Genomic DNA, 25,501 nt, shown 5'->3' on the forward strand with positions numbered 1-25,501 from the left:
TGATCATACCTACAGCTAATTACAGTGTTGGCGGAACAACAGTTTCTTTGTGCCAGGGTCTTGAGTCCCCTCACCGTGTCCAAGCTGGCAAATAGGATTTGGTCCCCTTAGTGGGGCCAAAAACTGAACAAATGCTGGACGTTAACAAGGCTACACACACAACACATGTTTGCACAACAACACACAGCTGAGAGGACAATATCTAAAAACAAAAACAAAACAGAAATAAAAGTCCTTAAACTTCACTGCATTGTCCTTTTTTATGATACAATGCACATAATTCAGAAATATTTCCTGGTCCAATGTACATTTACAAGACATCTTTCCAAGTGATCCGGTTTGCAAAGTATTCAGAGGGAAGAAAACCTCTGAAACAGTTACATAGTTTCATGCAAAGTTTTCATGATGAATTTTCATGATGAAAAGTGATCGATGAATTGACTGTATGATTTATCAATTGGATCGTTAGTTGCTTGACAGTCTCTATTATAACAGTTATTATTATGTGAGATAAAAATAAAATCGATATGTTGTTGTATATGTTTTTGCTTAATACACTTAATAACATCCATTGTCAGGTTTGACCTGAACTGTTTCATTCCAAGGACTGAAGGTAGGCTGTTCAACTTCATGTACTTAACCATAACTTTGATAATAACACATATAATGAGTTCATGGGCAGTACACAACTCAGAATCTGCTGTTGCTATTTTTTTAAACTTGGATTTACAATTTTACTCTGACAGTGCAGCTGGCGTCTGCTGAAAATAAGGGTGGGACTTGTTAGAGCTCATGATCACTGCTGCTTTGTTTTCGTACAGCATTCTTTAACAGATTTGTATTAGCCTAAGCGGGATTGAGCTGTTTCCCAGAGGTTTCCACAGGAGCTTTTTAAAGTGTTAAAAATTGGGATCTCTAACTTTACAACTCATTAAAACAGTTTTGACTGAATGAGGCAGCTTGTATAAAGCCATTATAGTATTGTTGCGTATCTCTTAAATTTTGCAATAGTATAATTTTTCAACTCCATCTAGCTCATCGTTTAATATTTACTCAAACATAACTTGAGTTTATGATCTCTCTCTCTCTCTCTAGGACATCTCCAACTGACAGACTAACCCAGAAGCCTTTATTTTGAAACGGGGCCTCTTATTTATACGCTTCCGGCGTAGGCGCTTCCGCTCCGAACGGTAAATGGACGCGGTTGGGTTTTAGCGTCGACGTCCCTGTCCTGCTCGTAAACTCGCTCGTACGCGCCGCGCGGTTTCGCCCCCGAGACGGTTTATCGGTTGTAAGACACACAACAGTTATTGGGTTGTCGAATCTTCTCGAAAAAACGAAACAAAGATGAACTGCAACACCAACGTCGTCCAGGTGACCAACGTGTCGCCGAGCACGACGTCCGAGCAGATGCGGACTCTGTTCGGCTTCCTGGGGACCGTCGAGGACCTCCGGCTGTTTCCGCCAGAGTGAGTCGCTACAATACGGAGTAAAACGAGCGGCGCTTCGGTTGGGGGCTCGTTTAAAACGGCCGTGAACGCGGCGTGTGTGACTTTTTTTTTATAGCCGTGGTTTACTGACCCTGGCGGCTGTGTGAGGAGGAGTAGGCCGCGCTTTTTAGCTTAGCTGAGATTAGCCGCGTTAGCTATGTTAGCCCCGTTAGCCGCGTTAGCTATGCTAACCCTTTAAGCTATGCTAACCTATGTTAACCCCGTTAGCAATGTTAGCTATGCTAAGCCTGTTAGCTATGTTGGCTACTAATTTCTTTAATTTCTTTTAACATTTTCTTTGTCTTTTTTTCTTATCTCCTTTTAATGTTTCTTTTATTTATACTGTAAAGCACTTTGAGTTGCATGTATGTATGAAAGGTGCTATACAAATAAAGATAATTATTATTATTATTATACTCTAACCCTGTTAGCCACGTTAGCAATGTTAGCTATGCGAACCCTGTTAGCCACGTTAGCAATGTTAGCTATGCGAACCCTGTTAGCCACGTTAGCAATGTTAGCTATGCGAACCCTGTTAGCCACGTTAGCAATGTTAGCTATGCTAACCCTGTTAGCTGCGTTAGCAGGCGTCACCAGGCCGCAGTTTCGGTTTGTTCTGTCGCTGTATCGCGTAAAGCCGCACAGTCGTGCTGTGACGAGTGAGTAAATATCTTATTATATATCAATGCTGAAGGTATCGGTCACGTTTGTGGACATGGTCAGGTAGGTAATGAACCCGAATGAACGTCCTCTACGTGTGGCGAGGCTGGGCTAGCGTGTCTGGGTATTGTGGCTGACTAGCGTGTTGGTCGGAGTGTCGTCAAATGGTTCATGGTCGGACAACAGACCTACGTTAGTTTAATTTTGCTTTGTGGGGGGGGGGGGACAATGTAAAGTTTGTAGTCTTTAATAATAATCCAACTGAAGTGTGTTTGTATCTCCAGTGACTCCGCCATGCCAGTGACGTCCCGGGTGTGCTTCGTGCGGTTCAAAGAGCAGGAGTCTGTGGGAGTGTCGCAGCACCTCACTAACACGGTCTTTGTGGACAGAGCTCTTATAGTTGTGCCCTTCGCAGAAGGTTGGTACCGCCTAACGTTTTCTCTCTCTCGTAGACACACGCTCTGGCCCAGCAAGCGTGTTGTCTTTTTTTTTTTTTTGGCAGATATGGCCTCCATGATCTGACCCTCTGTACTGTTTCTCATGGTGCTGGCTCTAATAACCACACACCAGACTTACCGAGCAGACGCGTGAGCCCAGTGTCTGCCGTTTGTTCACCGCAGCACAGCTGGAGTTCGGAAGAAAACCCGTAGCGCACTGACTTGTGCTTCAGGTGACGCCTATTGTGTAAAATGGACATTTCGGTTCGGGTCAGTGGAATCGGGTATTTGCCATACGTACGTGGCACTTAAAGGACGAGGTTTTAGAGCACGCGCAGCTCCAGGTGTGGAAGAGCTCGGCCCTCAAACTCGAGCATTTCCTCTCTTGGCTTCCTCAGGCCCTCAGATTGGAGCAAAGACTATACTTTAGTGTGCTTGGTTCTAACAGTAGTCGCTGCCTATATTTTCTGGTAGGCCTTATATATCCTTGAAATGGTTTGGGAATTTTTAAAGCTTCGTATTCACCTTTATGGGGGGGGGGGGTAATTCTGGATCCTTTTATTATCCACAAGGTATGTGGATGGACCCTTCTGCATTCACCACTGTTGTGTTGAAACATATTTCAGTGTGCAGGCGTTGCCCCTCCTGTCCTCAGAGCAGATCAACACTATTCAATCTTTGCTTTTCCTACCCTAAAAGAATCAGGACACATGCTCCCCTCTCAACCGCGACCGTCTCGTTCGCCTGACGATACCTTCCCACCTCGCTGGGTCACGCAGCTGTCTTAAGGTCACCCTGCAGTAATCGTGTCTACTAGGATGTCAGACTCCTGATTTTAAAGGTTTGCCAAGCACCCAGAGGAGAGAAGAGAGATTAGACCGTGAGTAAGGCAGAATCTGAGGCCGTCCTCCGCCTGGGCTGAACCGAGACCCCTGCTACGGGCTTCTGGGGCTCTGTCGCCCGAGACGATAAACCTATAGGTTCATAGTGGGAGGCAGATGAAATAGTTCAGTTCTACAACACGGGTCATATTTTATTTAAAAAAAAAACGTTTATTGTTGGTTTATTTTGAATTTCCTCCCGCCCCTCCTACCACTTCTTTCCCCATGGTAGACTGTCTCCTATTAAAATGTTCTCTTGTTTGTTTGTGTGTGGTTTTTGTAGTGGAGAAGGCAAACGCAGAGCCCCCTCCCTGAAGGCTGAAAGTGGTCCTCTCCAACAGGCGTCTGTAGGCAATTACAAACGCCAGCCGCCACGCCTTATGCCCCTCCCCTTCTTTGCCCCTCCCCTTTGTTTTTTGCCTTTTCTGTCTTTTCTCTCTCACTGTTGTCTTTCTCTCTCTTCTGTCTCTTTCTGTTTCTAGGTCTAATGTGTGTAAAGTAAAAAAAAAAAAAAAAACGAAAAGTGCATAGTTTGCCACCGTGCCAGTATGCGTAATGATCCGCTGAACCCTTATAGCACTCTACCTGTTCTTTTCTTCCCTTAATATCTCAACATTTTATTGTAACTTGTCACAAACGCTCAGAGGAGGTGACTCCAAAGGGACTGGTCCAGACATGCACGTATGAAAATAGTAAGATCTTCTCATGGTATGGTAATGTGGTAATTCTGCTCTTAAATGTACACATTTGGTGGGGGCCTGCTTCCCGGCATTAACGTACTGACGAGGCCCCGAGTGTAGCCTAATCCACATAGCTTAGCCTTTCACAGTAGCTATGTGGTTTGTGATTGGTGGGTTGGGAGCCACATGATGTGCGAGACGAGTGTGATGTCCTCTCTTTAACAGTGGTCTCTTGTTGTTGTGTTTTACAGTTGATTTGCCTGGCACTGCCAGCCCTGTATACCAGGCCCTGCCGAAAATACAGCCCTACAGTCTTATCATCTGTGCTCTTCTTTCTCATGTGCTTGTTCTGAATTCGTTTTATATTTCTTTTTTATTTTCTTTTTTTTTTAAGTATGTATTGTCAAGATTTGTTGACCTCCAAACACACGTAGAGTGCGATTAACTGGTGGGGGCGTGCAGCCCCCCCAACGCAGCGCCGCTCAAGTATGCTGTACGGCTTTTGTTGGGGCTGAAGTGTGAAGGCCTCGATCTCCTACCGTATGTGTGTAAGAGCACTTGTTTAGCACTTGGAGACGCGTGTTGTGGTCAGATTAACGCTCCGGTGCTACGTCAGGTAAGGTCAGCCCCCAACAAAAGCCCAGCACTCGACTACATGAGCCCAAACGTGTAGTTTTACCTTTGTCACTTTTGTTGTACTATTGTGTAAAATCTGAAGCTTTTTTTTATTTTTATTTTTTACTGTTCATCGCCACAATCTCTGAAAGTGTTTTTGTGTTGTGTATCTCGATCTTTCTCTGTGTGCTTTTAGCGAAGCTGCCAACGTGAGTCGCTTGTTCATAAAACGTCTATATGAAAGGTTGAAAGCACACCCCTTCCCCGGAGAAGCCTCTGGGCACGCTCACGTTTGGTTCATGACTTAAATTACACACGTCCAGGTGATCACAGCTTGGCAGTACCAACTGCAGTAGTGTGTTTTTATGACATTTCTCCCAGCTTAGTCTCTCACACAGTGATAAGTGACTTGGACAACTTTTTTTTTGATGAAAAGATACCTAATAAAAGAGACACGCAGGTGCTAATGACTTTGGGGGCAAGTATGTTTTACTGCTTGAACGTGTGACTGTTCCCTCTGTTCTCCCCCTACTTGTGCGTGTTGCGCGCGAGGGTGGTCGGGGTTTAACTTCTCGTTTCTCCTCCGTCTCGAAGGTGTGATCCCAGACGAGTCCAAGGCCCTGTCTCTGCTGGCCCCCGCCAACGCCGTGGCCGGCCTGCTCCCGGGGGGAGGACTGCTGCCCACGCCCAACCCGCTGGCCTCGGTAACGCCGCACGCACCCACACACTCACACACATCTCCTCCGGCGCCGCTGTAGTTGCTGTGGCATGGAGGAGTGTTTTCATTAATCATGGTGGTAGCGCTACGAGGGACCGGTTGGGGCTGCCCTCGCTTGTATCGTTAGCTCGGCCTTGCCAAACCTGACGGATCAGTACCGAAGCCGACCGAGTAAACTAGAGCTTGGGGTACAGATCTTCATCCTGTTGTAGTCATCATCAGCGATGGCGCTGCCCTTGTTTTGAGTGTCTGTGTGGCTTCTGCAGATGGCAGGAGTTCCTCTGGCTGGTCTTGCTGCCCCCGCCATGCTGCCTGGCGCTGCTATGAACCCCCAGGTGAGCCTTCCGACCCGCCCGCGTGCTCCAGTGTGGGAGGCAGACGTGCAGGCTGATGTGTGTGTGTCTGTTTCACAGGCTCTCTCCGCTGACCAGCTGCTGAAGTTAATGACCTCGGTTGATCCAAAGTGAGTGTGGACTTGTTATTGCTGTTATATGCATTTTCTTTTGGTTGCATACCAGACATCTGTTCACTTAGGGCCCTGTGTGTGTTTAGAAAATTACTGTTGTATGTCTCATTGAGTTCCTCTAGTGCACATTGCTAGATTGTGTAGTTTTGATGTGCCTTCAGCGTGGTAACATGCGGCTAGATGTGACATCGTTAGTCTGGGCTTCGTCGTTTCATGCTGATGGCAGTAAACATTGACATTTGCTAACAAGCTAATTTGCATAATGTCCGCCTTCCGAGAGGTGGAAGGCCAAGTTTTCTTTACTGTAAAAGCGTCCAGTATAGTGCACTATGCCAGAATGGTGTGGTCCTCAACGTCCCGCCTGTCTGGTGCAGGATGAACCCAATGGCTGCAGGAATGGCCCTGAAGGCAGACGCGTCGAGCAAGGAGATCGAGGAGGCCATGAAGAGAGTGCGGGAGGCCCAGTCCCTCATCTCTGCTGCCATCGAGCCTGGCAGTAAGCAGGAATCACACACACACACACACACCACATGTTCTAGTGTTCATGGTTGATCGCTTGAGAGATTTTTATCAGAAGGAAATACATTTGGGCTCCTGTAGATGGCAGCAGTGGCGCATTTGAGCAAGAGTTCCTGCAGCACATTCATACAGCAAACTAAAGACTTTTCCCATCATTCACTGCTGTCTAAAGGCATTGTGGCGATATTCTGATGTTGGTCAACGTGGTTTGTTTCAGGTAAAAAAGACAGCAAGCGCAAACATTCCCGCTCCAGGTCCCGCTCCAGGTCCAGGAGGAGGAGGTCTCGCTCTCGGTCCCGACACAGGTGTCCACTCGTCACCACGCACACGCCTGTCCTGTAGTGGGGGGAGGGGGTAAATGGGGGCTGCACCCGTGTATCAGGTGGGAATCGTGTCGTGTTTGCGAGGTGTTAAGTCCTGGTGAGGTGAGTGCAGCGGTAGGCGGGTCTGTCCCGTACGTCACGTCTCGCTCACCCCGCCACGCTCCCTCTGCAGGAGATCCAACAGCAGGACGCGCAGACGCTCCCGCAGCCGGCACCGCTCACGAAGCCCCAGGAGGAGGCGCTCTCGCTCCAGGGAGAGGGGCCGCCGCTCCACCAGCAAGTCCAGGTGAGGGTACACACACACAACTAGGGGTGTCACGATTTCGATATTTAATCGAAATTGTCACAATCTCGAGCCTTGAAGTCAAAGAGGATCGACGATCCCTCCCTCTAAGCTACGCAAGCACTCACACTACGCAAAGTAAAACCTGGTTTATACTTGACGCATCGTGAGCGGCCCGTGCGCCGAAAATGACGTAATCGCGGTGGCGACGTCGTGCACCTCTCGAGTTCTGTAACTTTGCACGTGCCGCGCATCAGCGCAAAGAACCAATTCATGTTTGCTGGGCTTATACACCTTTACAAGGTGGAATTAAAGCACTTGTACGTCACTTTCAAGGTCCATTTCAATAATTCCCAGCACGTTAAACCTAATAAATTAAATATTTATACATATACTCATAATGATTCGAAATAATTCGCTTTATCACATTATTTAATGGTTGTTTATTTTCAAAACGCCCAATCTTAACGTCTTCACGCTCTCATGTTTCGTCCTGGAATTACAAGAGGCTTGAACTTGTTAACGTAATACAAGAGAACTGTTCAGTCAGACAGCTAGTTGTTGTGAAACGAAGTAGTTACAATTTCAAGCATTAAAATTCGTCAGGTAAATGTTCCTTCCCCTTTTTTTGAGGGGTGTTTCTTTATACTACCACATATCGTTTCGGAGACCACTGCAAAGAATGTGACGCGCCAAGTATAAATGCCTCCGCCGTTCGTGCAAGGTGTGCGGGGTGGTACGCTACGGTCACTCGCGAAAGTATAAGGTCGCATCTTGGAACTAAAGTGTTGCCCTCCATGTATTTTTAAAGAAATTTTGTAGGGTAGAGTTTAGTTTAAGGCTCTATTTGTTCTATTATTTTGTACTGTTCCTGTATATTTATATTTTATGTTGCACGTTGCTGCTACCATAAAAAGCCACTAAATAGCAGGTACCCTCTGTGACCTCATTATTGTTATTATTATTTGTTTGTTTTTGTTGTTTTCAACTGAACAAGATTGTTACATTTATCTTAATTAAATTATTTAAATTTGATCATTAGTGCCTAATGTGATGTATTACAGATAACTTGTATCACTTTGCATCACTTGTGTCAAACCCACCTTTTGAAATAAGATATTATAAATTTGATTAATCAAACCAATGACTGACCATAGACTAATCTGAAACTGGCATAGGCTTCTCTGCTGTAAATCTCGAATCGAATTGTGACCCAAAAATCGGAAATACAATCGAATCGAGGATTTAGAGAATCGTCACACACACACACACACACACACACACTGCTGACGCCTCTGCTCAGAGCGAAGCATTAGCACGTAGTCCATCTCCTGCTCATGGTGGCGTGGTGGATCTCTCTCTCACTCTCTCTCACTCTCTCTCACTCTCTCTCACTCTCTCTCACTCTCTCTCACTCTCTCTCACTCTCTCTCTCTCTCTCTCTCTCTCTCTCTCTCTCTCTCTCTTTCTCCTCCCCTCCCCCCCCAATTGTAATTATCAATAAGGACCCTTCAGGTATTCATTTATTCACTAACACAAAAAAAGCAATCAAAACAGAGGGCATACACATCAACCGGCATAAACTTACATACATAACCATAATAAAAGGAATGACAATGATACAAATAGAATAGAGGTAAAATATCTCTCTCTCTTTTGCTGTCTGTTATGGCCTCGTTTGTGCTTAGCTAACATGCCGTAATCTCTCTCAGGGCTTTAGCCAATCAGGTAATGAGCCAGTCAGCCTATGAAGGACAAATGGTGGGAGGTTGAGTGTCCAGATGGACGGTTTGTGTTTGGGTTGCCACTCTGTGTGTTCGTGGGCTGGTGCGTGCAGGAGAGAAGCGCGTGAATAATTTAACCTCCCTGCAGCCGCCCGCCAGCAGCAGTTTCCATCTAGTGCGGCACCCCACACTCGCACACTACCTTCCTCTTGCGCCGACCCCCACTCAAAATGTATGTATCGGATTTGCTTATTGATTGGCTTTTGGATTTCCTCCGGCCATTGGCTGAGGACTAGAAACCGGAAAGGGACCCCAATGGGAACCATGGTTACGGTTGAAAGGTCTGCTGCAGGGGGTGGAGTCTTCATGAAGCTGCTTCTCTCCTTTTATCCCCAGGGATAGAAAAAAAGAGGAGAAGGACAAGAAACGCTCCAAGACCCCTCCGAAGAGCTACAGCAGCGCCCGCCGGTCCAGGAGCGCCAGCCGGTAATCACGTTAACCTCCACTCTCGGGCTACAGCTAGGACACTCAACACTGGTCCTAAAACCCACGTCTGTCCTGCCAGTGGTTTTCTTGTCCAGATGTGTGGTTTGGTTTACTTTGTGTGAAGTGGCCTGAATGGGTTGTGTTCACAGGCCTGATGGTTTTCAGGTGCCACAGCCGGAATTCCGGCGTACCGACATGTCCGCGAGAAAAAAAAGGTTCGCCTAGTGCATGGATTAAAGTTCTCCGTCACCGCGACGGATTTCCGTCATTTGAATTGTTGGGGGGGGGGGGGGGGGGATCCGTCAAATCATTATAATAAACCACACATGCGCGTGCTATCTGTTTTGAGGCTGAAATATGATCCTCTCACTGGATCATCAGCGCTGGATGGATGAAGGTGGTGTCACTTGATTGATTTGCGGGTCATCCTGCCTTCAGATTTTCGGACATTACGTAAAAAAGCTACCTCCCTCCTGCCTTAAGTCCAGTTTGTTTTGGTAATTAATGCTCCGATTCAATCGACATAAACATCATACAGGCGGTCCCCGGGTTACGAGGTTCCTGAGTTACGATTTACATCTCCCGTTTACTGTATAAAGCCTTGTTTGGACCCAAGTGGTTCTGCGTCGGAACTTGGTGTTTGGTGTGCGCGGTGTCAGGATAGGCCTCAGTTAAACGCAGCTATGGATAAAGGTATTTGCCAAAAGGCTAGCTTTAGTATAGGATAACTGCGTATAGTACATTATTTACGTACAGTATGTACGCATTAGGGATGCACCGAAAATTCGGCCACCGAAAATTTTCGGCCGAAATGGCTTAAATTTGCATTTTCGGTTTTCGGCCGAAATACTTTCATCACCGAAACAACACGGCCGAAAGAATGTGCTGTGATGACGCAAGCAAAAATCGCCACCTGCACGCGATTATTTGGATAAAGCTAGCAAAAAAGTTTTCCAGTGATGGCGCCGAGGAAAAGGACATTACACCAAAAATTATGGAACTCGTTGCCTTAGACGATCAGCCGTTCTCTGTCGTAGGGATTTCGTAGGCTAATAGAGCACATTGAGCCCCGTTATGTTTTGCCGAGCAGACGACATTTCTCAGAAGTGTGTTTACCTGAGCTGTTTAATGTTGTTGCAAATCACGTCACGTTTTTATGAGAGAATTTATATTTATCTTTCAGGCCAGTCAGTTATAATTAAATTTAACTCCTATAAAATACATATATTTATCCTCTCAGATAAAAACGGTCTGCAAGCGAGTTTAATTTAATTAGTGGTCGGCCGTTGTCAGCGGTATCGCCGTTAACGGCCCACCACTAATTTTATTTTATAATATGCATTACTGTAATGTCAGTGCTAAATAAATATTTTCAAATCAAATTTTGTAGTTGATTTATTCTTTGAATAGCAATGCCTTGATTTTAGTGAGGTTAGCCATAAATCCAATGTTACTAATAATTGGCATAATGTATTTCGGTGTTTCGGTTTTCGGCTTTCGGCCTTGGTTTCCTCATTTTCGGTTTCGGCTAGGAATTTTCATTTCGGTGCATCCCTAGTACGCATGTTCCGATTTACACCGAAAATCGGTGTATGACGGATCGATGTCGTAACCCGGGGACTGCATGTATTTTAGACATTGGAAGAGCTTCAGAGGTAGATACAAGATAAATTCAGTACTTCATTCTGATGAAGTTTAATTTTTATCAGAAAAGTTTTTTTTTTGAGCCGGTACAGGTGGTCAGATGATCTGGTTCATCATGGCCGCCTTACGGCATAAGGCGTAATACATGAACAAAAGCACAAAATGTATGTCCTAATAATCCAACACAAAATATTTATTAAATATTTTATATATTAAAACTAACTATAATCATAATAGTTGTCTGGTATCCTCTAATTTACTAACAGTAATGAATAAACATATTGTGTCTAATTGTGTTAACAGAATCTTTAGGTTACAGCATTTTCTTAGAATATTTATACAAATTTTTTTTATTTCACCATAATTACCTGACTTATTTATTATTAATTTATTTAAAGATTAATTATTAAATAAATAATAAAATAATAAAAAACCAGCTCAGCTGCTGGTTGTGTGTGATCATACAATACCTGATGTCTTGTGTCACCTTTGTTTTATTCATTCCTGTTCTCATACTGTAGACGACGCAGGAGGAGCGTGAGTCGATCTCCACCACGGAGATCTCCAAAAAAGAGGGCGTCCAGGTCCCCATCGCCAAGAAGGTGAGTGCTGTGGTGAGCAGGAGAAGGTTTTTGATTATTCCACACCCACAACATGTTTTCTAAACGTTTTTGCTTCTAAATTCTAAATCTCACTCATCCAGACACAAAAAGGAGAAGAAACGCGATCGCGAGCGTGAGAAGGAGCGTGAGCGCGAGCGGGAGAGGAGATCGGACCGCGGCCGCGAGGAGACGGAGCGATCCTCCAGCAAGAAGAAGAAAAGCAAAGACAAGGAGAGGGAGAGAACTTCCGACAGTGAGAAACGAGACGTGAAGGTACGTTCACCAGCATGAGAGGCAGACGCTCCTCACCGAGTGCCGAGGGAGCGAGTGACTCGCAGTGTTGATTTTGACAGCAAATTTTGATTGTTTTAGGCTGTCTTTTGACTAATGTCATTTAGTTTTAGTCATAATTTAGTAATTGGAGTTGTTTTTAGTTTTAGTCGACTAATTATCATTAGAATTTAGTCGACTAATTAAGAATTTAGTTGACAAATATAAATGGTAATAGTCATTATATACACTTGCACAAAATGAAACATTTATTAACCAGTTACAGAATATTATTGTTTGTATGTGCAATATATACAAAAACTATTTTATTGACCTGAACTGTTATTGAGCATAACAATAACAAAACATTGACCGCTTTACCTGAAAAACATGGAGTTTATGAACAATATGTATTACATTCTATATAAATCTGGGTGCCGTAAAAACAACAATGCCATAGCCCGCAGATGTCGTTTCATTTGTCGTATTTTTCCTGACATCATCGTCCCACATGGTTTAAACACTTGTTTCTCTCAGTCAAAGGAGAAATGTGTCCATATATCACCTCTTTATCCCTGCTGACATTGTTGAGTTAACTTTGAGTTGAATTTCATGGGTGACCACAGTTCACAGGCTGGTTTGGTCTTCCCGTGTTCTGTGCGATGTGACGACGTTAGTACTGATTGGACGGTTACCCGGTTTGTCCCGCCTCTTTGTGTACGCTAAAGTAGTTACGGTTGAATCTCTTAACTTATCCCTACCTTTCACAAAACTAAATCGTGTCTGATTGGATGTCGTCGCTGGCCAATATTCTTGTCTCGTTTTTATTCGTTAAAGAAAATGTCCATTAATTTCGTCATTGTTTTTATCTCTTCATATAGTTTTTATTTAGTTATCGTCTCGTTTTAGTCATAAAAAAAGGTTCGTTGACGAAAACTATGATAAATTATTCATCAACGAAATTAACACTGGTGACGCGAGCGCCCCCCGCCTGCTCTTCCTGACCGCGTGTTGTCGTCCAGGTGACGCGGGACTACGACGAGGAGGAGCAGGGCTACGACAGCGAGAAGGAGCGCGAGCTGAAGGACTCCGAAGATTCGGGCGGTTCTCCGGCGCGCTACGCAGCGGACGGCGAGGGCGGCGGCTCCAAGTCCAGCCCCAAGCAGGCCAAGCAGAACGGGGACGAGCGACACGACGAGCAGGACATGGACGTGAGCGACTGAGACCTCCACAAACGCCACAAACCACACAAACTGCCCTCAGATCCAGAAGCGTCGTGGTTGCTTTTGCCGTCCTGGCTATGTGTCTTTGATAACCTCACGATTCAATGTTGCTCCCTCCCTCTCCCCTTTGACCGCTGTGCTGAGCTCGAGTGACTGGATTGGGTAAAAAAAAAAAAGTGGGGGGGGCTTATGAACCCATAAGGAGGTTTTCTTTCCCCTTTCAACTGCATATAATTTGATGTGTATTTGCCTATATAAAAAAAAACCCAAAACAAACGAAACAAAACAAGTGGGAAGGAGTGTGCTGTGTTCAGCTACGTGTTCAGTCCTCACTCGTCCTGCGTGTCCGTTTTCCTGCCCTGCTCTAATCCCCTGCTCGTTCTAACTGTTCCACTCACCGGCACCAACGTGGCACGGGTCACTCCGTGTCCGGCACCTGCTGTCTTTTCTCGCCGTCAACGCTGTCTTGAGAGGCCACGCTAGTCAGTAGTGTCCACACCAGAGTGGTGGCAGTGTGGGCAAGGAGATGGGGGGTTTTGTTTTTTTTTTAAGAATGTTTTCCCCATGTTTCTTTGTTTTGATACCAGTTTGGAACAATTGTCATTTTAGATAGAATGGGTTGATGTATATGATTAGTGCTTTATATTCCTAGGTATCATATCCAGTAGTTGGTCATCCTGGAGTTTGCAAGTGTTGGAAAAAATTTTTATACTGTAAATAAACTCGATTGAGTGGAGAAAGAAAAGATGTTGACTGTTTAATCCCTCTTTCCTAATTTTTCTCTCTTCCCAATTAGTCTGGTAGTGGAATATATATATATATTTATTTATTTGCAGGATGGGATGTTTTAATTTTGTATATCTGCTTTTCTGTGCAGACTGTTGGATGTCTTGCAATGATTCATGTTTTAATAGTGTAGAGATTGGACTATAACAGGTTCTACATTCCTGCCTGAGAGAATTCTGCTATTCAAGTAAATAACCTCTTCGGTTTGTACAATATTGGTCATGGAAGACTACAGGGAAGAGTATTTATGGCTGCAGTAGGGACCGACATGATCAGATTATACATACCAACAAATATGAAAAAGACTAAATACATGTAATCCTAAAAAGACTAAATACATGTAAAGTCATTTGATCCTAGTTCCTCCTTGACCTCTGACCCTCTGTCATGATCAGGGAACCTCGAGCTTGCAAGAAGCGTGTGTGCAGTTCTGTAAATGTTCGTGGTACAAAATGACTCCAATGACAACACCAAAACACTTTACTAGAACATCACTGGAAAATGAATCCAAATTCAGTACAGGAGTCACAAGACAATAATATAGAATTAATCATATTAAGAACCCAAGGACAGAGGTCGGACCCTAAACTGGTCCTGGTTCACAGTTTCAAAACATCCTGAAGATGGAGCATTTTTTTTCAGGCTGATAAATTCACCACAGATGCTGCATTTGGTTAGTAGCATGTGAATGATCAGGGAACTGCAAAAACATGCAGACGTGATTGGGAAGGACTGGAGTCCTCAGGGTCCTACTGCCCCAGGCAAGGTAAACTGGGGGATTATAGCTACACTTTAGGAAGCAGCTTTACTGGGCATGGAGTTAGTTATCTGGAGTTGGTTATATGCCCTAAGGGCCATCTATGTGGAGCTCTAAAGCACAGCAATTCTTCCAAAAAATAAAACGACATACTATATTCAGTGAAGTATAAAGTTATGCATCAAGTATCTAAATCTAATATTGAGAGAAATTAGCTATGAACACACAAATCACAATCGCACACACAAAACAGAATAACACTAGTCAGACAAACATTGAGTAATACTCTTAAATGCTAGAGTGCCTTTTTTGCTTAGAAGATGCAGCTGCGGTGGTTAGACCTCTCCGTGTCCAAACCCTGCCTTGCCCTCTGCACCCTGAAACCTGATAATGTTTGATTCATTTTGGTTATTGCTTTTGCTAAGTATCTCCGTACATCAGAAACTTTATGAACTTTCTGAAGTAAAACAAATGCTGGTCATTAGATATTTACAAGGCTACATTCAACATAACAGGACCTTGGTAACTGAACATCTCCGGTCTGCTCCAAGTCCCTACTGACCTCTAGCGCTGAACTACCTGAGCTACCTGAGCAGGTTCCACGCAGCAGGCACCAGTACCGACCTCAACCAATCAGGCAGCGGAGGCGGAGTCACTTCCAGGAACCACAAAGGCCCATCTGAGAAATTGAGCACAACACCTTAAGACACCGTGTGCTGATGCGTGCAGAGCGTGTTGTGTGGCTGGTGAGAGGCCAGGACTCCTGAGCTCTGGGAAGCTACCACAGACGTGCAGAAACTCGCCATCTTCTACGTGGATGCTGTGCTCCAAAAGGGAGACCAGAGTGAACCTTAAGAACAAAGCTCTCTCTTACTATCTGTCCTCCACAATGCAAATGGTTGCCTATAGGTTATGGTTGTAAAGGAGTTGTGGGGTTGGGCAGAAGTATAAAATGTAATGTACTTTAAATCTTGAATGGGCTGTGGGGTTGTGTACAAGTATAAAATGTACTGCACTTCAAATCTTTAATGTAGTGTAATGATATGGTTTTTGGTCATATGGAATTTTGTATGTCTGTTCTTTTGCTGTAGTGCAGTATGCCCTCATTCCAAGAAAAAATTCTCCTCTAAGAGACAAATAAAGGAACTATGACTATGACTAAACGCACACAGGTGACAGCTTTCACTAAAGCTATGGACAAAAGACAAGTGGTTTTAGAACTTGATAATTCTGAAACAGATTTGATAATCTTTTCAGTAGTTTGGTAATCTTCATTAGTAACGGGAGACCTCTTTATATACACGAAGTCAGAGGTCAGGGAATCGTTAGAGGTCTTCTTTGTAGTCAGACGGGATGGTGAAGATGGACTCTTCAAACGTGTCAAACCGAAATTCCCGAAAGGTCACTGTGGCGGTGGTGGTTGGAAACACTGGGATATCTTCATTCAGTAGGAGAAAAACAAAAAGAAAAAAAAGGTTAATGTCTTCAATCCCAAAAATACCCAACAGTTCCAAAGGAATAAAACAGGAACTCTGCATCAACGATGCCTTCTGTCTCAACTACACAGCTCATCCTTTGTAACGGGATTTGTTAAGGTAGTAGCTAGAATCACGAAGCCCTTACCGAGTTTAATTGGAAATCCGGGCGGAAGCTTCATCTGAACAAATTCTTTGAGTTTGATGAAGTGTTTGAAGGGAGCGATGACCTCCAGTGCACTCAGCAGCCTGAGAAAGCAAAGCAGACGCCACCATTTCTCCCGACTGTGTGCGCTCATGAACAAGAGGCCACCAAAGAACGCCATTTCCCGTTTGTGTGGACAAAGGCCCCCTCAAAGAGGCTTTGTTCTAGTACCCGAAATCTTCCTTGAAGCATGTTTGCTAACAATGAATGTATCCTTACAAAATACCACAGAAGCCATGTATGGATTTCTAAATTCGATTAAACATCAAACTGAATCTCACTCTTTCTGATAGAAATCTCAAAAACGTTCACGCTGATCCAGAGGCTTTAGCACTTTGGTGTGAAATAAGAGTGTTTAGCAGAGTGAGATCACTCACGATTGGATGCTCAGCGGGAAGTCTTGGCTCATGGCTACAGTTGCCTTGAAGTTCCTCCTGTTCACCTTACAAATCTGCTCCCTGCCCAGAGGGGAAGGTCTTACACACACACACACACACACACACACACACACACACACACACACACACACACACACACACCACACACACACACACACATACACTAAAAATCCCTGAAAGAGAAAATCCTTTTTCTTTGCTACCATTTTTCAGACAGTACCACCTAATCTCATATCAGACAGGTGCATAAAACATCTCAAATTAATGTGTCTAAAAGTGCAAATGACAGTTCAATTTTAATACAGAAGGACACATCATAAGTGTATTCAGGTCTTATGGGATTGATGATACATCACGTGACTGTCCATTATTCTACATGGCCGAGAGCAGAGCTTACTTTCCGACCTCTGCGGAGACGTACTCCTCCCAGGTCAGCGCGTGGGGCTTCGGTGGAGAGAGCGAACCTCTTCTGACCGTCTGCACAAGAAAACCAGAGAGAAGATCAGGAAGGCACGCCCCCCCCCCCCCCCCCCCCCCCCCCCCCCCCCCCCCCCCCCCCCCCCGTCGTTCTGTCCTGTCATAACACCAATATGATAAGCTGGGCCGTGATTGGCCAGACCTCAAAGCACTGCACGACCCGGCTGCCGTCCTCGCTCAGGCTCGGCACAACGACTGTGTTACGGACAAAGTTCTCCTCCATCAGGTGCTCCCGACGCTGCTTGCACTCCACGACCAAGCCCTTCACCGTGTACAGGTCTCCCACGTATCTCCCAACCTTCTCCTGACACACACACAAAAAACGCACAGCGCCTGGCACTCAGAGACCTTCAGGAGTTCTGACAGTCTGGAAGACGAGAACTGGAATGTACAAAATTTTCAGCAAGCCCTGTGCTTTAAAACGCCACCATCGCCTCCAGCACTGAGGTAGCTTGGTCTGTAGACGAGTCGTTACCTTCCCGTCTTTGAAGATCCATCCCACGCGGCTGCGCGAGAAGGAGACGTTCTTGGTGGAGAGCGTGGTTGAGTAGATGTCAGTGCTCATCAGGACCTCCACCTCCTCATGGATGCTTATCTCAGACTCCTTGGCAAGAGAAGGAAAGGGTAAAGAATACTCCCACCCCAGGTCTGCTAGCACACCTGCGCCAACAGCTCCGCCCTCATCCACCGGTGTAGTGGGTCTGAGTCCAGGTGTTTCTGCCACGACCTCGCAAACGTTCTTCCACACGCACCCCCACTTACCTTATGGCAAATTCGCCGATACACCTTCTTTTTGTTGTCGAGGACGATGAAGGCCTCTGCGGGTGCCGCGTCCCCGTGGAAGATAAAGCTGAGGTTGCCACGACGACACTTCCTGTCACAGCAGTCCACCAGGGTGGTGTCTAACCTGCAGAGTGGGTCAAGGACACTCATAGTTCCTGGTTCACACAACCACTGCTCCTCAAAGCACCATAAGGGATTTCCAGCTGTGAATAACTATTAGCACAGGCGTTTATACCAAAAACATGTGCCAGGCACATACGCAGTCAGATCCAGGTAAATACTACAGGGGGTGACTGCTGAAGCCAACGAGCAGGTCTTCTCCGTGGGAGTGTACTCAGATATGGTGGTAGTGTTAGACTTTAGCTTTACCTATAGCACATATTCTAGGTTGTTTGTGTATAAAAAGCAAAAATAAACCTATGCTCACTCGGGCCATGAGGAATCACTCCATGATCACTCCATGATCACCCCATGATCACTCCATGTTCACCCCATGATCACTCCATGTATGATCACCCCCCTCTCCCTATCTGTGCAGGTCCTCCTACAGGACTGTGGGGACCCACCTGATATTGATGCCCTGCTTGTAGATCTTACAGGTGTCTGATGGCAGAAACCCTGAGAGCAGTGGCACTGGGAAGAGAGAGAAACACCTGTTAACGCTACGGCAACCCACAAGGAACATAGTAACCCACAACCAATAACACTAGTAACCCACAACCAGAAACACTAGTAACCCACAACCAGGAACACTAGTAACACACAACTAATAACACTAGTAACACACAACCTGGAACATTAGTAACACACAACCAGGAACACTAGTAACACACAACCAGGAACACTAGTAACCCACAACCAGGAACACTAGTAACCCACAACCAATAACACTAGTAACACACAACCAGGAACACTAGTAACACACAACCAATAACACTAGTAACACACAACCAGGAACACTAGTAACACACAACCAATAACACTAGTAACACACAACCAATAACACTAGTAACACACAACCAATAACACTAGTAACACACAACCAGGAACACTAGTAACACACAACCAATAACACTAGTAACACACAACCAATAACACTAGTAACACACAACCAGGAACACTAGTAACACACAACCAATAACACTAGTAACACACAACCTGGAACACTAGTAACACACAACCAATAACACTAGTAACACACAACCAATAGCACTAGTAACACACAACCAATAACACTAGTAACACACAACCAATAACACTAGTAACACACAACCAATAACACTAGTAACACACAACCAATAACACTAGTAACCCACAACCAGGAACATTAGTAACACACAACCAGGAACACTATTAACCCATATATGTGTGCATAAATATACAATTGCCAAGGACATTCTTGATACTGTGGCTGAGATTAATGTAACTCTGTTTCCAGGGCTACTGTTACCAGGGCTACTGGGTATTTTTCCGTAAGCATCACAGAGCAGAACCGAATCCTTCGGTTCTTCCTCTTCTAGGAGCAGAGAACCTACCCCAGCTCTGGAACCTACCCCAGCTCTGGAACCTACCCCAGCTCTGGAAGAGAACCTACCCCAGCTCTGGAAGAGAACCTACCCCAGCTCTGGAAGAGAACCTACCCTAGCTCTGGAAGAGAACCTACCCCAGCTCTGGAACCTACCCCAGCTCTGGAAGAGAACCTACCTCAGCTCTGGAAGAGAACCTACCCCAGCTCTGGAAGAGAACCTACCCCAGCTCTGGAACCTACCCCAGCTCTGGAAGAGAACCTACCCCAGCTCTGGAAGTCCCAGTGGAGCTCCAGGTAAAAGTCACCTAGCTGTAAAAACACACACACACACACACACACACACACACACACACACACACACACACACACACACACACACACACACACACACACTCAAAACAAACAAAAAGACGAAAGACAAAAAAATTGCAAACTATTAGGAAAATTTAGACCACGGAGACAGATTTGACCTAATAAGATGAAGGCTAATGTGCAGAACTGTTCATTTTGTGCAGAGGTCGCAGAATACTGATGTGTACAAGCAGGACCATATGTCTGTGTGTGTGTGTGTGTGTGTCTGTGTGTGTGTATGTGTGTGTGTATGTGTGTGTGTATATGTGTGTGTGTGTGTGTGTATATATGTGTGTGTGTGTGTGTGTGTATGTGTGTGTATATATGTGTGTGTGTGTATGTGTGTGTATATGTGTGTGTGTGTGTGTGTGTGTGTACCTCCCACAGGGCCTGGACCAGCTTAGGCCTTTTGCTCTCGACGCTCTCTCTGCACTGCTGTTTGAGCGTCCGCAGTAATGTTGTGACTACAGAGAAAGGATGAAGCTAGCAGGTCAAGAATCTCCGAGTATTACACACACACACACACACACACACACACACACTCACACATATACACACACACGCACGCACGCACGCACGCACACACACACACACACACACACACACAAAATGCACCATGTATTCCTCATGGTTTAATCAGTGTAAGAGTGTATAACAGTGTAATATTCCCAGTGAGCATGTCCGTTGTTGTTTATTTCAATAAGAAAAGCCCCTTATACTGTAAAAAGGGAACTTTAATCTGAAATTCCATTACCTCATGCGACCTTGTGCAGTAATTTCTCTTACAACCCAAATCTGTCTTAGCCTGTTACTGTCTCAGTACAGCGCCTGGTCTAAAGGACGCTTCAGAGGACACTTGGACATTGGACACCTGTCTCCCCTGTCCCTCCAACATGCAAGTCACCAATTAAGTTTGTCCCTTCTCCTGCTCGGTACTGACCAGAAACTGCATGAGTGAAAATTCTCCATGGTCTTAGACCACCATGGAGCATCTGAGACCTTCCAAGCAATGATTCAGTGCATTCTACTCAATGCTGTCAGTGTAACAAACAGGCCGACCATGCAGTGCTGTGTTGTGTAGCTTCAACAGTCAGTACAGTGGCCCAGTTACAGGGCTGGTGGCGTGGCCTTACTCATTTGCCTGTCCCCGTAGCTGATGGCTTCAGAGAGGGGACTCCACCCGAGGACATTCCTCACTCTCACAGGCACGCTGTGGTCCAGAAGCAGGTGAGCGCACTCTGCAGGTGAAATAAGAGCATTACAACATATGGTAACTACAGTTCTAATAAATGCCCTACAATATAACCTCTGTGAGGAGCTGTAGGGGCCTTATTGAAAACGACAAACTTGAGATCTTGAAAGCAAGACCTTGTTTTGTTGTACACAACTGTAATGTTGTCACATTTTTTAAGATCTCGGTCTATTGCAGTGCAGGTAAGGAGTACAGAGAGAGTTGCCTTTCAAAAGTGTGCATGAGTTTGCCACTAGGGTTGCAACGGTATGAGATTTTCACGGTATGATAACCATCTCAGAAAATACCGCGGTATCACAGTTTGTTACATATATCATTAAAAGATACACTGACCCTTAAAGAAACTACAACAAAAGTTTTTTTTTTGTTCATTGAACTATTTATTGTAGAAACCTGGAACTATTGTATACAAAATGTCTCCTTAAAAAAAAATAGCTGTATACATGTTTATATAAATACTGCAAAATTTGAGAAACCTAAATCATGGATTTCAGTAGGCCTACAATTATTTAAGTTTAAATTATTTAATATCTGATAAACTCAGCCTGGGTCAGTGTCTGATCAACAACTGTTGTAAACGTCCGTTGTACTGCCAAGTTAGAATATAACCAGATACTGCAGAAAGAGAGGATTTATTTCTGACATGAGGATCAACAATAGAGATTTCTATTTTAAGGCTTTGACACGGGAGTCTGGTTTTAACATATGAAAAACAGGCACGTCAGAATTTGAAACTGAAGGCATGTATATTAATGGCGTCTTTCACGTCCAGTGAAAGCAAGGACCTTATAAAGCTAGGATTATACTTTCACTAGTGACCGTAGCGCGAACCTGCGCGAACGGCGGAACCGTTCATACGTACGTAACGATATGTGGTAGTATAAAGAAACACCCCTCAAAAACAGGAGAATGAACATTTACCTTAAGTTTAATGTTGCTTTGTGTTTCAGGTTTGAAAAGTGCTGGAATTTAGGCTAAAGTGTTTGAAAATGCTTGAAATTGTAACTACTTTGTTTCACAACAAATATCTAGAGCAGGCGTACTCAACTAAATTTGTCCGCAGTCCAATTTTGGCAGATACCTGTGACCTGAGGTCCGGTGCGGGTGGGGGTGGCGAACGTAACACTCGTGACGGAGTGCTTTTTCTGAAATAAATGCTACGGTTTTGTTTTGGTCCATATCCAGTTAATCAGGAATGAGATTGGGTCCGGACAGGACTGCGTTCGGGTCCGGATCCGGACCGCGGTCCGCCAGTTAAGTACCCCTGATCTAGAGGGTTTTCCATCCACCGAGTTTTTGCGCATTTTGAAAATGCACATGAAAAAACAGTTCTGGAAAGAGCAAAAATTTAATTTAACTTCTCCATGTATAGAAAAGAAAAAGAAAAAAATGTTTCAAAACCTCAACGTGCAAAAATGCGTAACTGCCAGATGGCTGTAAAAACCACTATTGTTTGGCGTCATCTCACGTGATCTAAAGTTTATTCGCATAACTGTAATGAATGGAAACAAGGCTTAATTCGCATTTTTTTTCTGCCGAAACTTGGAAATTGCGCATTATTTTTTCGAAAGGTTTGGATGGAAACCCGGTCTGACTGAACAGTTCTCTTGTATTACGTTAACAAATACGAGCCTCTTGTAATTCCAGGACGAAACATGAGAGAACGTGAGAGAAAATAAACAACCATTAAATAATGTGAATAAAAAAGCGAATTATTTCGAATAATTTCGAGTATATGTATAAATATTTAACTCAATTAAGTTTAACGTGCTGGGAAATATTGAAATTGACCTTTAAAGTGACGTACAAGTGTTTTAATTCCACCTTTGGGCCGTAAGGTGAACATCGAAAAGTCCTTCAGAAAAAGAATTCCGCTCTGTGCTCTCCGTACCAAACACGCTTCAGCTCATAAAAAAGAACGAGTTATGTTGAGGTTTAAACAAACGTTTCAAACAAAACTTTTTTGTTTGTTTGCTGCATTTAATGGAAGTAATAACAGGCGTAATAACACTTTGGCTCGCGAGAGGTGCCACGGTCCAGATCAAGCCTGCCCATCTCGAGCTCCGGCCCCGTTCTTCCTGCCATCTGCATCATTTGCAAGAAAGGCTGCAAATTTGTCGTCGCGGGTGGCAGACGCCATAAAGAAGCTTTGACGTAATCACCCTCACCCCCCACCACACAGTAGGTAGTCTGTGCAAATGCATCCCATCCCCCAACACACACACACACACACACACACACACACAGCTGTTGGGAGAAGTTGAATGACTATGTCACACAATCCTTGTATTTGTCTAATTCTAATATCAATGTATGTCTGAATTGTCATAATGTGCTGTGCATGTGTGTGGGTGTGAAATTACTTTCAAATACATAACTATGCCTATAATACCCCCCCCCCCCCCCCCCCCCTAGTGTTTTAGATCTTTGATATAGAATGAAGCACACTTTGACTTTAATGGGGTACTGGGTCTGTTTGTATAAATGTCATAGCATGCCTGATGTTAATATGCCACTGAATACCTGTTTAGAATTGTGGCTCCTCAGCCTGATGCCCTGTGTGGTCAACACACTGCTTTACAGCAGCAAGCCCCTCCCCCGGTCCATTCCCCCAACCCCCCACTGCCCCTCTCACACTTGTACACTTGGGACTGTCCCTGTGTGTTGCTGGGCGGCCCCAGCAACCACACTTGTCTCTAGAGGGGTGTCCTGGCTATGCTGTACATCTGTGTGCACAAGAAATCCTTTTTTTGGGTGCAACACCTAGCACCATTTTTACAACACCACACCACCAGGAAAAATGAAGTCTTCATTTTTTTGTGCCTGCCTATTTATTCATCATTTGTTCTTTTCTTTTGTACAAGGCAAGTTGCAGGACGCTGCTGAAGTGAAGGATGACCAGAGCATCCTCATTCACATCAACCGTGCATTTTAATACCGTGGTATACCGTGAAACCGGTTACCGCTGCAACCCTATTTGGCTCAACTAATTAACACTGCAAAGCAGCTTGGGTTGCGATGCAGTAGAATCACACCACGACACCGTAACAGCCAGAGCAGAGGACTGAGGGATGCCAGCGTGTCTTAACGTTGTGTGTGTTGTGTAACCTCACCTTTATGACCCATCATCACAGCAAGATGTAGGGGCGTGTTTCCTGAAATGAAGAGAAACATACCACTGTTGCTAATGATGCTGGAGATCAGTGAAGGAAACAAAATCTAAATAAGAACCGTTTGCAATACGCATCACAATCCGTCAAAAGACACGCATGCATTAAACTGTAATAAACTTGGTAGTATCAGAATAAAACGCATTGGTGAGAGTTGACCTGCTTTAACCCACCGTGCATGTCTTTCTGTGCGATTTTGTGAATGTGGATGATGGATGAGAGGAGATCAACATCTCCCCTGAACACGCACTGGTGGACTGGGAACTCCGAGATGTTCGTGGTCCAAACGGTCCAAACGTCTCGGCGACGCTGTTCACTCTTCCGGTCGGTGTAACCGATGGCGCGGCGTCTCCTCTTCCGAAACGACGGGCGACAATTGCACGAAGGCACCGTCCCACGTACACTTCGGTTTTCTCCAGGAGACTCGAGTGTGTATTCGTCCTTTTTCCGCTCGCCGAGCGTCTGACACACAGTGTTGCCCGTCATTTTCTATCGCTCCAACGAGCTGGTGTTTGTTGTGCACGTTTAGAACAAGCTGGACGCCGATTTCACCCGCACGGCTTCGACTGCTGACCGAGTTAATTCAGACCGAGCTCACGGATTCGTGCCGTATGATAAAATAAGGTGAAGGTCCCGTTTAACCCCCCCTGACCAGGGTTGCCATGTCCTACAAAAATATCCCGCACAAAGTCAGTGTAAAACCCGCCTTTCAGCAGCCTAAACTAGCCCCAAAGCCCAGACAAATTACACAAAGACAAATTATTATATCGCGATCGATTCTTAGTGTTGACTTGTAACTCCCGCGGTGGCCCAACTCAAAAGTAGCCCGATAAACCGCACCCCGCGACTCATGGACGTAATTTTGATTTCAAAAGTGGGGGGGCATGGATTCGTCTCTATTTAAATATTTGGTTTTAACCGTAAAAACTGGGGGGGGGGACCAAAACCGGCTTTTGAAAAAGTGGGGGGAGACATGTCCCCCCCGTCCACCCCCCCAAAATTACGTCCGTGCCGCGACCCCAGAATTTTTATCCGCGGCAGAATTTTCAAACAAGCCCAATTTGGCGTGAAAACCGCGAACCTGGCAACTCTGCCCCTGACGGACATCACCAGTGTCTCCTGGAGACAGAGTTGCCAGGTTCGCGGTTTTCACGCCAAATTGGGCTTGTTTGAAAATCCAGCCGCGGGTAAAAATTCTGGGCTACCGCGGGAGTTACAAGTCAACACTAATAATCGATTGCGATATAATACTTAATTTGTCTCCATTTTACACTCGCTACCCCTCCCCGTCAACAATT

At 45.0% G+C, this 25,501-nt stretch overlaps 2 protein-coding genes across 4 annotated transcripts; one reads left to right on the forward strand and one right to left on the reverse strand.

The window, feature by feature from the left end:
* The first annotated feature begins 1,170 nt into the window (after positions 1-1,170).
* On the forward strand, positions 1,171-13,769 carry LOC143474885 (uncharacterized). Of its 3 annotated transcripts, none has more exons than XM_076972534.1 (12): positions 1,171-1,469; positions 2,435-2,568; positions 5,358-5,467; positions 5,748-5,816; positions 5,895-5,944; positions 6,322-6,443; positions 6,684-6,771; positions 6,962-7,075; positions 9,193-9,282; positions 11,448-11,528; positions 11,630-11,801; positions 12,821-13,769. In XM_076972534.1, the coding sequence occupies exons 1-12, from the start codon at positions 1,348-1,350 to the stop codon at positions 13,019-13,021; spliced, it is 1,353 nt and encodes a 450-aa protein (XP_076828649.1). In that variant the 5' UTR covers positions 1,171-1,347; the 3' UTR covers positions 13,022-13,769. The 3 variants fall into 3 exon arrangements, with proteins under 3 accessions (XP_076828649.1, XP_076828650.1, XP_076828651.1); XM_076972535.1 differs by lacking the exons at positions 1,171-1,469; positions 2,435-2,568 and adding exons at positions 2,668-4,764; positions 4,960-5,086; XM_076972536.1 differs by lacking the exons at positions 1,171-1,469; positions 2,435-2,568 and adding exons at positions 2,668-4,488; positions 4,960-5,086.
* A 502-nt stretch (positions 13,770-14,271) lies between these two features.
* LOC143475223 (ankyrin repeat domain-containing protein 13C-like) lies at positions 14,272-25,058 on the reverse strand. The gene is made up of 13 exons (XM_076973002.1): positions 24,377-25,058; positions 24,147-24,188; positions 20,915-21,019; positions 20,160-20,245; positions 19,694-19,739; positions 18,469-18,535; positions 17,882-18,026; positions 17,595-17,723; positions 17,262-17,423; positions 17,040-17,119; positions 16,622-16,720; positions 16,188-16,288; positions 14,272-16,002 (listed from the first exon to the last, which is right to left on the reverse strand). The coding sequence occupies exons 1-13, from the start codon at positions 24,687-24,689 to the stop codon at positions 15,890-15,892; spliced, it is 1,488 nt and encodes a 495-aa protein (XP_076829117.1). The 5' UTR covers positions 24,690-25,058; the 3' UTR covers positions 14,272-15,889.
* Between the last annotated feature and the right edge of the window lie 443 nt (positions 25,059-25,501).

The sequence above is a fragment of the Brachyhypopomus gauderio genome, chromosome 14 (assembly GCF_052324685.1).
Source record: "Brachyhypopomus gauderio isolate BG-103 chromosome 14, BGAUD_0.2, whole genome shotgun sequence".
NCBI classification, from domain to species: domain Eukaryota; kingdom Metazoa; phylum Chordata; class Actinopteri; order Gymnotiformes; family Hypopomidae; genus Brachyhypopomus; species Brachyhypopomus gauderio.

What these genes read in the sequence shown, in the direction of transcription:
- LOC143474885 (XM_076972534.1), top strand. Translation starts at nt 1,348, where the DNA reads ATGAACTGCAACACCAACGTCGTCCAGGTGACCAACGTGTCGCCGAGC. An exon ending in AGTTGTGCCCTTCGCAGAAG is followed by an intron (nt 2,569 to 5,357) that starts GTTGGTACCGCC and finishes TCCGTCTCGAAG; the next exon opens with GTGTGATCCCAGACGAGTCC. An exon ending in GCGCTGCTATGAACCCCCAG is followed by an intron (nt 5,817 to 5,894) that starts GTGAGCCTTCCG and finishes TCTGTTTCACAG; the next exon opens with GCTCTCTCCGCTGACCAGCT.
- LOC143475223 (XM_076973002.1), bottom strand. Translation starts at nt 24,689, where the DNA reads ATGACGGGCAACACTGTGTGTCAGACGCTCGGCGAGCGGAAAAAGGAC. An exon ending in TGGTCCAGGCCCTGTGGGAG is followed by an intron (nt 19,740 to 20,159) that starts GTACACACACAC and finishes GTGTTTTTACAG; the next exon opens with CTAGGTGACTTTTACCTGGA. An exon ending in AAGCAGGGCATCAATATCAG is followed by an intron (nt 18,027 to 18,468) that starts GTGGGTCCCCAC and finishes CCCACTCTGCAG; the next exon opens with GTTAGACACCACCCTGGTGG.